The following is a 16,686-nucleotide window of genomic DNA, read 5'->3' on the forward strand; positions in this document are numbered from 1 at the left end:
TTATTTGTATTCCAGTAATACTTCAATCCTGGTGATAGAAGGGTGATATAAAGGCCCTTTGTGTGGCACTGTACAAAAAAATAAGAGACTGTCCCTGCCCCAGAGACCTTACAATATAAGTGGATAAATCCTTTCCCTCCCTCTGTTTTGTAATGTAAGCTGAATGATCAAGATAATATATGGCAAACATAAAAGTTCCTTTTCAAAAGCTTTCTTATTCACATAGGAAGTGGTGCCTGAAGAGCAGCTGGTATTGCTCCATCCAGAAAACAGCTAGCACCACCTATTCCTGGAAGGGACTTCCCCAGTCCCTGAGATAGGTTTATTGTTTGCTCTCTGCTGAGGCCACCACCAAAAGACAAGAGGTAACTAAGGAGTTTACTGTGTAGAAAGAAGTGCAGTATAACTAAAAAATTGTCACCACAATGGGGAGAAAGCTGTGCTTCCAATGTCTTGTTAACAAGCATGAGGGGGTTAAGAATTTGAGCATCTGAAAATAAACAATCCTGCACTTGAGAAGCCTATATAGACAGGCGGCCAACTGCAATGTCTCAGACTTATCAGCATTATTCCATCCTGAAGTTTAGGCGTCCATTATATAAATTATATTATAATTTAATATATTGTTTTATCAGACACTACACTAAGGAACATTCATTCTGTAATATTTTATATTTGTATAAGCTTTTGAAAAAGATCATTAAAAGCTTCTCTGATGCATGAGTTAACAACTGTGCTGAATATCAAACGTATATACTGACAAGCGGGTCATTTGCTCCCTACTGTTAACGATTCAAGCACAGTGTGTTGACAGGAAGCAATTTCCTTTGAAGAAAATAAAGGCCATGCCATGGAAAGCTAAATGAAACATTTTCTGTTAAAAACAAAGTATTCTAAATTTTCCCCTTTCCTTGGAGCAATCTGTTCCAGATATTCACTGAAATGACTGAGGATTAGTTAATGACCAGAGTTTCCACCGGATGCTTATGGATGAGAACTCAGGGGTTGGGGGAAGAGAACACTGGATTGTTTTGTGAACAGATCTTGTAATGAGCACTTATTATGCACAGTACTGTACTGTTATGTCAACATACCTAACTTGGAGACTGGTGTGAAACAGAGCATTGCCAAGAAAGAACAAATGCAGGAAGACAGAGCTACTTTCAGTTTGTAGTATTGTGTTTTGCAAGTTAAGTGTGGTAGGCCAAATCAGTGCATAGACCTCAAAAGAAAACACATGGTTCAAAGCAGTGTCGGCAATTCAGCATGAAGCATTCTTTTCTATTTGGTATAGAACCAATCCCTTAGCACATGGTTTGGGGAACTATATTGCTGGAGGGCTACCATTTTTAAGAGGAGTGAGGCGACTAGTGGGAGGGACACAAAGGGGACACCAGCTAAGGGGGTCACGTGACCCATCCCCCCCCCCCCCCGGACATGCCCCCCCCCCCCCCCATGTGACTCGCCCCTGCCCTGCCCCCAGCCCAGGGGCTCCATGCTCTCCCCGTCTCCTGGTAGGGAGAGGGAGAGCTCTGCTTCAGTCCCCCTGGCATGTGTGGAGCCACTAATGGACTCTCCCAAGCAGCCTCCGGCCACGTTGCTTGCTTGGGACAGCCCAGGCAGGCAGCGTGGCCGGAGGCTGCCTGGGAGAGTGCAGCCACTGCATGCCGCACCAGGCAGCGTGGCCAGAAGAGGAGGCCCGAAGAGGAGAGGCTCTGGCCCCATCTCAGCCCTTCTGACTCAAGCCCTGCCTCTTCATCTCTTCAGCTTCCGGACTTTACCCCTCCCCCTTCGGGCCCCCTCCACAGTCGCCACATGGCCTCTGTAGAAGATCACTGCTGTAAGCCCCAGAGTCTTAGACACGTTCCCTCTGTTCAACTGCACTCCATATACCTACATTCCCTTGCAGATTCAACTGGATACCTACCTACCATTCATGGCCTAAGCTGTTTAGGGTTGCCACATTCATGATGGGAGGTGACTGCAGTGATGACTATATTATCTGTACATGAGACAAGTTTGCAAGCACTTTGGAAACCACCAGGATGAAAGACACTAAAATTAACCTGACATTTTATATGAAGTGTTTACCATCACAGCACAATAGAGAAAACATTAGCATCCCGAGTTCCTTTTTGGGAAGGAAATTTGTGGCAGGAAAGCAAATTGCAGGGAGCCCATGAATATGGAGGTCCAGATAATTAGTGATCTTGAAGAAAGTAATAGCACATTAGTGACCTCTTGAGATGTAAACGGAGACAAATTAACATCAGTGAAGGCAGAACAATAAGACAAAGGAACCTTGAAAGATTATAGACAGGCAGAAAGGAATAAATAAGATCCAGCTTGGAAACAGATGTAAATTAATACAGCTATGGGAAAATAACTGGACACACCTATTCAATAAAAGGAACAAAACCAGGAATGTTAAAATATCCAAGGACAAGAAATCTGATATGAGCTTGCAGTATTAAGCAGTAAAAAAAAAAAAAAAAAAGACACACTTTAGTTTTAAACTGAGGATACACAGGCATTACATCAAGAGATATTAGACCCCGTTTATAAACAGTCCTGGCTATACAGCTTATGAATTAAGTTCCCACCTAAGCATTTCATTCCCAGAACCTGGTAACAGACAAAATGGAGTGAGTCTAGAAGAGATCAACAAACATGATCAGGAAGCTGAAGGAATTAAGAGACTTGGTAGGATAAAAAGATATGTAGTTTGGCAAAGGAAATTGGCACATCAGTCACCAAGTACAGCACAATGGCCTATCATTAGGAGTAATGAGGGGAAACCTTAAGGCTTACCAACGGGAAAAGCTTTCCAACAACAAGATCCACTACGCAGAGGAACAGGCTTCCAAGCCTGTCACTTTGGAATTTTAAAGCTGTCCCAGACAGAACACTAGAAAATACACAGTAGGGAATACTCCTACTGCGGGACAGAGAAGAGAAAGGAAGAAAGAACTGTAAGATCAACCAGTTCATTCTTTTCTCTATGTTTTGATTCGCTAAATCTGAATTGATTGTGGAAAATATGGCACATACTAACGGGACATGAAATAGCCCTAATGAAGGGAGCTGGGTAGGGGCTGATGGGTAGAGAACTACACCTCATACAATATACATCTTGTGAGATTTATTCTGGGATATAGATTGAGGGCTGGTCAACACTACAGTTACGTTGACATAAAACAGCTTATGTCAACCTAATTACATCAGTGTCTACATTACAGCCTGCCTCCCGCCGAAGTACGTACACTACTGTACCGACATATCTACTCCACCTCCACAAGAGGTGAAAGACACTATGCTGACATAAGCCTATGTAGACACTACGTCCCTTACATCGGCTGTTGGCCGTCTTGTCAATTTCACAGCGGCCCCCACAACACCCCAGCGGGAGCCTGTCAGCCTTGTCAATTTCATGGTCGAAAGCTTCGCCCCACTCCCAGTAGGGAATGGGGCAGGGGGTGGAGGGGCAGCCCACCGGGACCACGGGGAGCCAGTGGGGCAGCTGGGGTCCTGGCAGGGAGCTGCCAAAGGGGATGAGAGTCCAGTCTCTCAGCTCCCCACATTGGCCTTCTTAGGTCAGTGGAAGCGCTCCTGGTGAGGACACGTACCACCGACACAAGGAGGGTAGTCTGGACATACACAACTGCAGTAATTACTGCGGTGGCTGTAAGTTAACCCAATACAGGTCGACTTACATTTCAAGTTAAGGCATAGAGTGAGACATAGATGGCTTTTTTCTTCCCCCCCCCCCCCACACACACACTTAAATGCAGATGAATATAACACGATTACACCAACAACACTCATACTTTGTGTTGTGTATTGAATTTCTGGATAAGATACTTAAGTTATGCACTGAAAGCACACAAGATGCCATGCTATTTCCATCTTTTTTAATCTAATCTGCATACCATACAAGATACCTGTTTCTGTTCAATTACTAAGAATTCAGTTTAATCCCAATTTTTAAGTGTGTATAGGAGGCCAATAATCATATGAGCATTTGTAGATTGTCTTTTTAATTAAAAACGTTTCTTTGAAGAAAGAATGACCTGGATAAACAGCATAGCAAGTTATATACGTGCTGTGGAGAGAAACTGAACAACAGAGGTTTCAGTATCTTTAATGTATTCTTGTAATTTTGTAAGCTAGAAGCTAAGCATTTTAAAGAGTCTGAACAGCAGAACCCTACTAATTCATACTATTAACTGGGGGGAGCCATTGTAGATTGTGAACTCTAAGAATTCAAATAAGTGAAAAAAATACACTGAAAAATAAAAAAAAAAAGATATAGATTCACAAGATGCAACTGGATTTTGCCAAGTGTAGTTTAGCATTAGTTATTTAATACTTTTTATGCTAACTATACTGCAGTGGATTTTGTAATGATGAAATTTTGTCTTGTGGTTTGTTAGTAATGTGATCATTTTTGATGGATACTGTAAACATGAAGCCCAAGAGGTGAAGTAATGTCTTCCCAGCATACTCCCACTCCTGGTGCACATCCAGCTGACACACTTGTCATGGCCAGTACTGATAACCCACTCTGCTCCCAGGCAGAAAATGACAGCCGACACCCGATTTTGATGAGCTGTGGAAATAAAGCAAAGGATCTGAGCACTTCAGATAGAAATACTTCAATCAAATCTTCCGTTGTACAGTTAGAAACACAGGTTGAAGTGTTACCAGGAAAAAAAAAGTAATAATTGCAGGAAGAATTTTACCTTCACTGTCACACTTACTGCAGCCCCAAAGTTTGATAAGGTTAGCAGAGTTCTCAATTTATTTTGCATTTTCCATCTCAGTGATTGGCCTTTAATGAACCAGCCATGTCAGAAAAAGAAGTCAGCTCATTTGAATCTTCCTTTCATTTAGTGATTTCCCTCACATAGAAATGTGAAGGTTCCTCTCCTTTGAGGGCATGTTGACAACTGAACTCCAGTGAGAGCACTCTGTACAGTGCTGAGACCATTTAATTAAGTAAGAAGATGTAGATGAGACATAAGTGAAAGAAAATATAGGGGGAGGGTGTATTAGAGATACTTCTTTTGGACTGAAATGTAAAGTCATCTGCTTTTAGGATAAAGGGGCTTTTGTAGCTTTTAAAAACAAGGTCTCTTTTAAACAAGAACACCCCTTTTCCATTAGAGTACGATAGGAAGTCATAAAACAAGCTGTATTTTGTTTTCCTACATTTTTGGCCTTCAGTACAAAGTCTTCTGTACATCATCAAGTTATTAATTAATAACTGTGGAATAGTAGTGACTGAATTTGGTTGTACTTTAGATGGAATACTATTCTTTAGACGGAATACTAAATAATGCTTGGAAAGAACCTTGTATCTTCCATCAACATTAGTTTTAATAGAGTAGTCCCCCCTCTACTGCCAGAGATACCTGATGAATGGGGATCTTGTATGATTTCATTCTTGCTGCATTACTCAATTCTTACTACTTTAACCAAGACCCAAGAGCCTCAGTGTTTAGTAACAGGCATTTTGGCCTAATTATTGCACCTAAGTAAGTACTATCCTCTATTAGGACAATACCACCAAACTGTATTTAAAGAGCAGACTTCCCCTTCCCCCTCCCCTTTATATTAGACACCAGTACTGTATCAGTTTCCTTACCTTTAGAAACCAAAGTCATCTGCAGATTAAAACATCCACAAATGTATTACCACTGTTCAGTGCTGAACAATATAACCAGAGTTAGAGACATTCAGCACACTAGCTTACAGTTATGTGAGGTTTTAATAAAGCTCCTACTCTCAATCCTTTGGGGGATTGCTAGCTCCCAACTGTGATGACCTTCACACTGCAAATGTTGCAGCAATCACCTCCTACCCACAAACTTCTAAAAAAAATTGGGTCAGACTGTTAGAAGGTTTTGTTTTCTTCAGCTCTGAATTTAAAGCTTTTCAGAAGGAATCTTCTCCATAGCCAACTACATCACAATGAAGCCAGCAGCTTTGCAGTAAGACTATGGCCAAAAATTAATTTTCGATTTTAAATATTCTAAAATCCTATACTTGGGCTACACAAATTGATCCTATTTTGATTAAAAGGTAATTACCAGTAATTTACCAATATCTTTTATACTATTAAAAAGTTAGAGTCAATGTTCGTATTTGGCCTTGGCTCAATTATGAAGATGTATCGAATGTTTTAAAAATCTCATCTGTGAAGTAAACACATTAGCAAAGACCCCATGCTGTATTACCTGGGTACGTCTTGACAAAGTTCATCTTATTAAAGTCTTCTGAGATATGGAATTCCTAATACCAAGGAAACACACAGTTAGACAAAGTAAAATGGCACATCCTCTCAGGCTGAAATGGGAATCAGACTGTCTGAGGAAAATCTTTGGCATCAAGAACACAGCAATAACCTCATATAAACAACAGACTTAAGCTGGCAGCCAACAACAACCTGTCAGGCTACAAAAAGATAGGTTTGTTCTCAGGGCTTGTCTACACTTGAAACACTACAGCTGCACCACTGAAGCACTTCAGTATAGACACTCACTACAGCGAAGACACTCCCATCGCTGTAGTTAATTCACTTCCCCAAGAGGCAGTAGCTATGTCGGTGGAAGAATTCTTCCATCGACCTAGTGCTGTACGCACAGGGACTTAGGTTGGCTAAACCAGGTCACTCAGGGGTATGGATTTTTCACACCCCTGAACAACATAGCTGGGTCAATCTAATTTTCTAGTGGAGACCAGCCCTTAGAAGCCACAGGCTGGCAGACACTACACTCAATACCACCTGACCACAGACTGAAGTGCAGATTTATTAGTATCAGCTGCATGGAGATGGATCACGCATCTTTTCAGCGGAGGATTTGCATTCAGAATCAAGTTGACCAAAGACAATGTGTTGGAAGGAAAAAAAGGGGAAATTTCATCAGGTATTAACAGTTACCCTACCCTGCATCACCTTGTATTTTTAATGGTTTCTTATGGAAGTGAAGCTTTTGTTAGTCACAAGTTTTCATCCCTTCTCTGAGGTTAGTTGTGTGTTCCCTCCACCCTTTTCTATTAGCAACAGAGGATTGCTCTCTGAAACATTTTTTGTGGGAGAAAGTATATGTGGCAACAAAGGGGGAAAAAACCAAGAGTGTAAAAACAGGACAAGAAAACAGGAGAGACACAAGGACAAAGCAGGAAGGATGTAGCCTCTGCACCAAGGAATGAGGTGAGGGATGCATGGTTGGGTGATCCCACACAAGGGACAGAGAAAGGGCTGGACACTAATGCCATAGAGCAAGGTGTGCAAGAACTATGGACTAGAATCATACACACAAGGACATGAAGCCCCACAGCAAGGAAACGGATGTTACTTCCCCTAAAACACAAACAGTTTTCAGTTATTCTATAGTTTGATTTAAGTATAAAATAAAGGGCTAGATATAGGCTGGCTATATATACTGCTCATGGACAATTTACTCAAGTCTGCAATTATCCAGCCACTACCAAAGAAGCTTCACAATTAATTTGTGTTCTTAAAAGAAACTGCAGCAGCAACAACTTACCATAATGGCACCATTATCCTGGCCTACAAATATTCTTCTGCTGTCATGATGATAAGCCATAGCTGAACAAGGAGCTGCCAAGAAGACCATCACAAGACAATTGTTAAAGTACATATCATATCACAATTAACACTGAATGTTTTTGGCTTCTAGGAAGAAAGATGCCTGGTTTTGATAAGCAGATTGACAGTCAAGCTCCAACTGAAGAGATGGTCTTATTTTATTGTGTGTGTCTTTGCTTTGTTTGACGCATGATTCCCTGTTGCTAGGCTACAGCAAGGCACAGTAGTGCTGTAAAGGAAATACACCCCATTAATTCCAGCCACAAGCTGGAATGAACAAATGGAATTTGACCAGGGCTGAAAATCTGGCTTGAAGAGTTCATACACAGAAGCTGATATCTAAAAGTGAGGCTTGCTATGTTATCTCATGTTCAAAGTCTTTGAACTGCATGACAGAGCAACTATTCATGACCATCAACATCTTTCTGGAGTTGGCATAAGGTACCACTGGAGGAGGCAGACTTCAGGGCAGAAATAACATTCGATCACATGTTAACCCGGTGTCTGACCATGCATTTCAAACCTTGCACATCTGTTGTGGTAAACAATCATTTTGCGATTCTGTTGGCAGCCACGCAAAAAAAGATTGTCTCTCATGTGATTATACGCAGGCTATTCTGAGACCCCATTACAAAACCAGAAGAAACCTCAAAAAGGGAAGAATGTCTTTAGACGTATTTAGTGAGAATGTAGTGAACAGAGCTACAAGACAGAATGAAAAAGGAATTAAAAAATTTAATGCAAAAATAAATAAGAGTGACAAATCTATTTCATCACAATTTCTACATCACTATAGTGATAAATCATTTGCAACACTAGACACTTCTTTTTGTGGGGGGAGGCTCTGATTTACTGTTTTTTCTCTAATACCTTGGCAGATATTTCTTTGCACATCTAATGCAACTTAAAGTTAACTATTCTTTTCCTGTTTCCTTTGATACATAATGCTAGACAAGACCATTCCAATAATCTAATCTGATCTCCTGCATAACACAAGACAAAGAACCTCACCCAGTAATTTCTGTATCAAGCCTACAACTTCTGTTTGAGCTATAGTAGGTCTTTTAGACTATCTAGTCTTGATTTCAAGAGATGGGGAATCCACATCATTGCTAGGCAAATTGTTCCATTGGTTAGTTACCCTCACTGTGAAATGAGGACCTTATTTCTAGTCTGCATTTTTTAGATTCAGCTTCCAACCCACTGGATCTCCTGTCTTTTTCTGCTAGATAAAAAAAGACATCAAATCTCTTTCCCACATAGGCACTTGTAGACTGATTACATCACCTCCTTCAACTTCTCTTGGATAAACAAAATAGATAGAGCTTTTTTAGCGTCTTATTAGAAGGTTTGTTTTCCAGACCCTGAATCCAGGGTGGATTGTTGGGGGCAGAATAGATCTGGACAAGGAGAAGAAGACTGGAGATAATCGCGAGAAGGGAGGGACAGGCAGTAGAAACAAAAGTGAAACTGTTTGAGCAGCATATTCCAGAAGTCTTGAGGTCTTTCTGAGTGTAGCCTTCATTGATTTGAGATCTACCATACCACTCTCTCACTAGAAGGGAAAACCTACAATGGCAGCAGGCCGTAAAAGAGACCTAGTTTGGGAATAAGAACCATTCAAGAAATAGGTTTGCTGATGATGTTTTAAAGAAAGTCACACCAGTGAACTGGTTGAAGTCAATTAAGCACTTGGATTCAGAGACTGTTGAAGTGATAATCTCACTTTTAACAGAAGTAGCTTCTTCTGCCAGTGTAGAAAGAATATTTTCTTCCTTTGGACTAATTCATTCCAAATTGAGAAATCAATTGGGACCTGAAAAAGCAGGAAAGCTTGTTTTTCTTTTCCAGATTATGAACAAACAGGAAAATGATGGTGAAGACGACTGAATTAACTGCAGAAGCCAATATTTAAAGTTTCTCATGTTTACCTGACTGACAGTCAATTTTTTTTTTTTTTTTAATATTTCATTTAACTATTTTAAACAATTTTAACAAAAACAAACCTGATTTTAAAAACTTGAATGTTTAATGAAATTTTAAGAAAAATCATATGCTTGTTTTTTTAAAACATTATACATTTACTGTTGAAGAAAAAAATCCAGAATACATATGTTGTCGTTTTAGTTAAATAAAACAATTTAAAATGTCTGTCTGGTGATATTCTCCTCCTAATACAGCTTGGCAAGAAAATCCTCCAAATATTAATGATTAAACTGTTGAATTGGAGATATTTATGAAGTCATTGGGAGGTGAACTATCTGCTTCATTTACCTTTGGTAAATGAAATAACCAAACATTCATTTTCTGATATAGCTGTAAAACTAATCTGAAAAGTTTTCAAAATAAATCACTTTAAAAATGTATAGTGTGTACCTTCTAAAAATTAAACCTACATCTCAGAGTTGTGAATAATATGTATTAAGGTTATAACAACCAACAAGAATGCACTTATGTAGAAATCCAGGATTAAGTTGAGTCTTCCTGATTAGTGATTTAAAATCAAATCCACCCTGCCCGAATCATTCTTATAGCTCTTTGCTGAATCTATCTGATTTTTTAACATCTTTTTTTAAAACGGTGGACACCAGAACTGGACACAGAATTCCAGCAATGGTCTCACTAATGCCATATGCAGAGATAATGCCACCTCCTGAATCCTTCTTGATATTGTCCCTCTTATACATCCTAGGATCACATTCACCCTCTTAGCTACACCATCGTATTAGATGCCTATATTCAACTGGTTGTGTTCTATGACCCCTAAACCTTTTAGAGAGAGTCACTGCTTTTAGGATACAGTCCCCAATCTTATAAGTGTAACCTACATTCTTTGTTCCTAGATGTATGACCTTGCATTTGGCAACATTGAAATGCATGCTCAAATAAGCCCACCAAATGATTCAGGTCTTATAACTAACCTGTTCCAATCATTTACCATTCCACTAATTTGTGTCATCTGTAAATTTTACCAGCAATGATCTTATATTTTCTTCTAAATCATTGACAAAGATATTGAATAGCACTGGGCCAAGAACAGATCCCAGACAGACCCCACTAGAAACACCCACACTGGACCACTATTCCCTATTTACAATTACTTTTTGTGAGCTATCAGTTAGTTATTCATCCATTTAATATGGGCTGCATTGATCTTCAAGATGTTCCTCCTCAAAAATGAATGTTACGTGGGAATACATCAAATGCCTTCCAAAAGTCTAAGTATACTATGTTTCCACCTTTATCAAGCAAACTCATCTAAAAAAATAAATGGTAAGTTTGACAATATGTATTTTCCATAAAACCATACTAATTAGCTTAATCATGCTACAATCCTGTAATTCTTTCTGACTGCATCCCAGATCAGCTTTTCCAAGGCTGGGATTTTGCCTGGGATTGATGTCAGGCTAACTAGCCTACAGTTTCCTAGGTCCCAATTTACAACCTAATTTCTGTCAAACATTAGCTTTTTCTAGTCCTCTCGACCTTCATGACTGCCCCAAAATTTGTTTTAAAGATTTAATGGTTGAGAAAAAATGATGCTGATGCACAAGTTCAGTGGTTAGTTCAGCTCAGCCTATAATTAAGATTTGTTAGTTGGCATGCAGCTGTACCAGAGAAGACAGAGCAGAACATTAAGGGCCAAACCCTGCAGTCCTCAGTCAAAGCTCACACTGTCTTCAATGGTAGCTTTGATTATACTGCAGGGTTTGGCCCTATGTTTGTGTATATCCTACATTGTCATGGTTTAATACCATTTATGTAAAGCATCTAGGTAGCCGCTCTACATTTAAGTAGTGATTCTTTAGGCAGAAATATTAAAGCAGAAGAGATTTTAATGGGCAATATGTTCAGGTTCTAAGAAGTGATGCATCACAACTAACAGTAAGCATTTCCCCGTGATCAACTTCTAAATATTTAAATACACTAGCAGGACCATGTGCAATAGCAACTTCTGATTCCAATAATATTACATAGATAAACAAGATGCTCTTTCAGTTTTTAATTTCTCATTAAGAGTTTTAAGACTAAACATTCAGAATCCAGCACACACACACACACACACCTAGAAACATTAAGTCAAATTCAGACAAAGAATTTGAGAGTGTTCCTTTAAAAAGTGCGTGTAAGTGTAATGTTACCAAACTATGAGACATTACTAACGATGTTCCCCATTGTATGAGTTGGCACAATGTCCTTTAAAACACCACGTAAGATTGAAGAACTATTGACAAAAAATAAGTACATTTATGCTGAAAAGTTAAAAACCCAGCAAATATTTCTGTTTCTGAGCTTATCTACAATTAGTCTTAAATTATTGTAATTCAAAAGGGGTTTTGCATAGCCTAATCAAACAAATTACTGTTACTTTTCTTTAACATTAACAATTTAACAGCTCCACAGAATGGATTCTATGTTTGGCTGAACCTAGTAATCAACACTAATACATCATAACATTACATTTATGTATAGTGTTACTTACATGACATTGTGTGGTAAATGCTGGGCCAGTACTGGCCACTGTCCCTTTTCAACCATACTCGAATTGTTCTGCAGGATTTAGGGGAAAGGAGGAAGAAAAAGAGAAAAGTTGTAAGCTTGTGTATCAATCATTACACCTTTACTGGTGGGTTTTTTGTATTTTTTGTTATTAAAGACTCAAGTAACCCCTCTGCTTTTCTACTACCCCATTTTAATATGGCACAGGATAATGCCTTCAGAGAGGACTCTGAACAGCTTCCTCCACAGCAGTTGTAATGTTATCTGAGTAGGTATAGGAGACTTTGAGGAAGACTACTTCAACCCTTCTGTCAGAGAATAGTTCATTACATCTATTATATATTCTTTGTCAGACAGAACCAAAGAGAAGAGATTTAAGCCTGATCCAGGATTTAAGCCTCATCCTACTGTCAAACCAGACCACATTTTATATATAAACATCAAATGTATGTTTATACTACATAATTACATTCAAACTAACAGATAGTAGGTCACAAAGATCAGTTGGGTCACCCATTCGGATTCTCTGCATTTTTCAGGGCTGCTCCCGTTTTATCTACCCTGGTATCAAACAGTAGCAGCGATGGTGGCTCAACCCCTTCCTTTTGTAGTCCATTCCACTGCACAAAATGCTCAACTTAAAAAAAAAAAAAAGGCCTAAAATTTTATTAGAGAAAATAAAAAAAAAAAAAAAAAAAAAAAGGCCTTATATTTTATTAGAGAATATTTAAAAAATAAACAGTACAAAAGATTTGAAGAGTCAGTTGTTGATCATTGGGGGAACATACAGAGTATGGGGAGGATGTTGTTATGTCAGGGTTGGCAGCACACATAATACATACAGACAGTGATGTCTCCAATGGGGGGGGGGGGTAAGCGGTGGGCAAGATCAAGACACAGTTGGTAAGCGGTGAGGGTCAACCATCCACATAGGGGGTGTAAATAGTCATGGGTACAAGTAGGTGGGCTGGGTAATGGTGATGGGGCGACCCTCACGTGGTGGGATTCAGTTAGGTTGGGTAGGTTAGTACTACTGCTACAAGTGACCTAAAACATGGCAAAGATTACACACACACAAAAATTCCCCAATCTCCCCTTCCTCCTCCATGCATAAACTTAGATTACTTTATGTATGACCAATTTCCCTATTTTGTTGTTAGTTGCACTTGGTCTCATGCACAAGCAGGAGATCATGTACTGCTGAGGGGAGCTCCCTTGTACATAAAATGCAAATAAAGTAGTGTTGAGCTGTTTAAATTAGCAACAAAACTAGAACAGAAATGGAGACAATATGCAGGTTTGCGCACATAAGGCCTGCTCCCATTGAAGCCAATGGTACATACAGGTCCTTAAAAGAAGGGAAAGGGCTGGAAAAGTGATCTTCAGAAAATTTAGTACTGTTGCTCCTGTGCCTGCCTGAAGGCTTTTTGGAGGTGGGTGGGAAGAAGAAGAGGAAAAACAGCTAGCAGCAGAAAACCTGTATTTTTATATGATAAATATTTAAAAGAGGCTTCAGCAGAAGATTAAAAAATAAAAAATTAAAAAAAAGATTCAAGTAGACAGCGTCACTAAGATTTTTTTTTTGCAGTCTAGTTTTAACTTCCCCTCTCCCAAGGCTTTGCTAGCTAGTCTCCCATTTTGTGGCTGAGAGTAATTTGGGCCACCATTTATACTATTATCTTGAAGATAGTTACAGATTACACCCTGAGGGAATGAGGAAATCACATTTACAAGATACTACCACTGAAATGTGATATATTTAAAGACAGAGCACTGTTTTCACAAACAGTTGGATGGAGTTGGTTGATTGTTTTGGGTGGCAGGGGGATTGACAATTATATTGCTTTTTAGAAGAGTTATGTCCTGTCACAAGTTATAGCAAGCTTACATTTTCTGCTCACCCACACAGGACTGTTAGACAACTAAATTAATTTTAACTACAATAAAAGAAAAGAGGGCAAATAGATATGGCATTTGGATTGGTGTATTTTCAAGGCTGGACTACAGTGTATTATATTAGAATTCCAACCAAAAATTTTACATAAAAAGGCTATTCGGTTTGCAGTTCATACTGGTACGCATGCCAAAGTTTTGACATGGCAAAGTTAGAGTTGCCAATGCATCCCCTAACTCAAGCTATTTTGAGTATGTATTATTAAAAAGTTGTCATGTGACCACATGTCCAGCCTTCCTGGGGGAAATTGGGTATCAAGCCTGCTGTTCAATTTTTATTCAACATGTCATCCCATGCCCCAAACACTGAACTCCACCCAAGCCCCTCAGTTATATATGTTATCTGTCACAAATGTGTCTTATTTGGAGAAAGGGACATGGTTCCCCTACCACCATCCACAGCCTGCGGCAAGATCCAGAAATTATGCTTTACAGAAGCAGGGGTTGTTTTCCCTCATTTAATAGAACAGATGTGAACCATTCATAACACTGTTCCCAAAAAGTCCACATGCTCCTTCCATTTGGGCACTGCTATTTAAAACAAACAAAAACACCAATAACCACCGTTATTTTTTCCATAGCTTTTAGAAAGTTTGGATCATTTTACCTGCTGAAGCTGCATTAAAAAGCATCACACTCACGAAAACGGTTTGAAGAATTTCCTAGTGCAGCTTTCAGATGCACTAATTCAAGCCTCTTTCACTTTTGACCAAAGCCCTTCAATTATCTTTGTTCTCAACTGACAGAAGGGTGAACTGCTGTAATCATAGCAATTGAAAAAATTCATTACAGATTTTGCAAGCATATAGCCTTTGTTTCCTCTTAGGTCTCTTGTACATTTCACTGTTCTTGAAAACAGTACCATGATGGCATAACATTGCCAGCTTGTTGCTAGTCAGATATTTTCTTGAGTATGTAGTGCATATAGTATCTGTTACAGAGATATAGTTCCTCTCATTGTCTCCAGCTATGTGGCCTTCAAACTGCAAAGGTCAGCCAAACAAAATCTCTTAGAAAGTTTCTTTTCATGTTGATTTAAAAGAAAATCCAGATAAGAATTAAACCACCAATATCAGGTTTGCATTTTGCAATCATTCAAGACTGATGAGACTATTATTGTTCCAGTCCCTCTGTTAGTACTGTAAATGTATAATGTTATGAAGCATAGCAAATTTTGAAGAGACTCTTGTCAACAATGACTAATTATACAGCCAACACTGATTTCTCCACTTCTCTTTTCTTTGCCTCTTAGATGTCTGCAGCTGCAGTGTTCTTCCTCTTCCTGAACAATAGAGTGAACTTCTTGTGATACCAGACACCTCTGTGTTACTGGGGAACCAGGGTGCAGTATCCAGCCAGACACATGAAAGACACCCCCCCCCCCCCCCCCCCCCGCCCAGCCTCTGCTTAAACCAAAACCCATCAGAAAAAGAAAAACTTGCAGAGAGCAGTGAAGGGCGTTGGGAGACACACCTAGACCCCTCCTGACAAGGGTGACCAGATTAAGACATCTCCATTAGCATACAGAATGGAGAGCAAAGACAACTCCCCTAGCCTCATCTGCATGAAAGATGGGACAGGAAGACATCTCAATTTACATACAGAATGGAGAACAGAGAACCACACTGAATTCTGGGACCAGAAAAAGCAGGTAAGCACTGCATCCTGGGAATCTCTGCTCCAGATGCTAATGAACCTACGCCTGCACACACACCCAGCTCAGCAGTTATCAGACCAATTCTAGTAATGAATCCTTAATTGATATCCAAATACTTAAGCAGCCTAGTTGCACTGTGAGCTCCCTGGAAGAAAATACCACCCATAGCCAAGAGTGATCAGCTCCTATTGTCTAGTCTACAGAAAACCCTTGAGTCATCAGCTTACCTATAAGCAAATCTAGTGTTCTCCCTTGAACCATTGTAATTTCTCTACAAAAATTCCTACTCACCCTCTAGTCAGGGTTCTGATGCTTAGATCCAAACTATGCATCAGTTCCACTGGAACTCCATCTTCTGACTGATCGTGCTGGGGGCTCTGCCTGTCTCCAGCATTCAGGACTCTCAGCTATCACCATCACCTGGGAACCCCGACCAGTTCAAGCCTCATGGAGTGGGTGAGATCCCCCCCTCTTTCTCTCTGTTTTCCTTTCTACCTTAGGTATTAACCTTTAATCATGTACGTTAGGTTGGTTTAGTCCTCCTTGTGTAGTTATCACTATTATTCAATAAATAACTTCTATGGTTAAGTTGGTTGCTTCTCTCTCTCTTGCTGAAATTCTCGTTTGTGTTTTTAGCTTCCCTCATTCACTCTACAGCAACACTTCTTTTACCTAAGCTAGGGTTACCATATGTGGAGTGTCCCAAAAGAGGACACTCCACGGGGCCCCGGCCCCGCCCACGCCCCCGCCCAAACTCCGCCCCCTCCCCTGCTTCCCGCGAACATTTGATTCGCGGGAAGCAGGCAGCAGGTAAGGAGGGGGGGGGGGAGGGAGGTGCGTCGGCGCGACGCGGCCTAGTCTGGCCCCCTCCGGTGGCCGGCCCCGGCCTGGCCTGGCCCTGGGGTGCCGGCCCTGGGCCAGCCCCCGGCCGAGCACCCCCCGGCCGCCCAGCTCCGCCGGC

The 16,686-nt window shown here is 40.2% G+C and overlaps 1 protein-coding gene across 1 annotated transcript in view; it reads right to left on the minus strand.

Moving 5' to 3' along the window:
- WDFY1 (WD repeat and FYVE domain containing 1) overlaps positions 1 to 16,686 on the minus strand; it is a 58,832-nt gene that overhangs the window by 32,376 nt on the left and 9,770 nt on the right. Inside the window, exons 2-5 of the mRNA XM_026649906.2 lie at positions 12,099 to 12,166; positions 7,554 to 7,627; positions 6,240 to 6,294; positions 4,459 to 4,609 (exon numbers count right to left, since the gene is read on the minus strand). Coding sequence (XP_026505691.1) covers positions 4,459 to 4,609; positions 6,240 to 6,294; positions 7,554 to 7,627; positions 12,099 to 12,166 — 348 coding nt within the window. The remainder of the gene's footprint in view (positions 1 to 4,458; positions 4,610 to 6,239; positions 6,295 to 7,553; positions 7,628 to 12,098; positions 12,167 to 16,686) is intronic.

The sequence above is a fragment of the Terrapene carolina genome, unplaced genomic scaffold (assembly GCF_002925995.2).
Source record: "Terrapene carolina triunguis isolate 2854851 unplaced genomic scaffold, T_m_triunguis-2.0 Scaffold88, whole genome shotgun sequence".
In the NCBI taxonomy this organism is placed as follows: domain Eukaryota; kingdom Metazoa; phylum Chordata; order Testudines; family Emydidae; genus Terrapene; species Terrapene triunguis.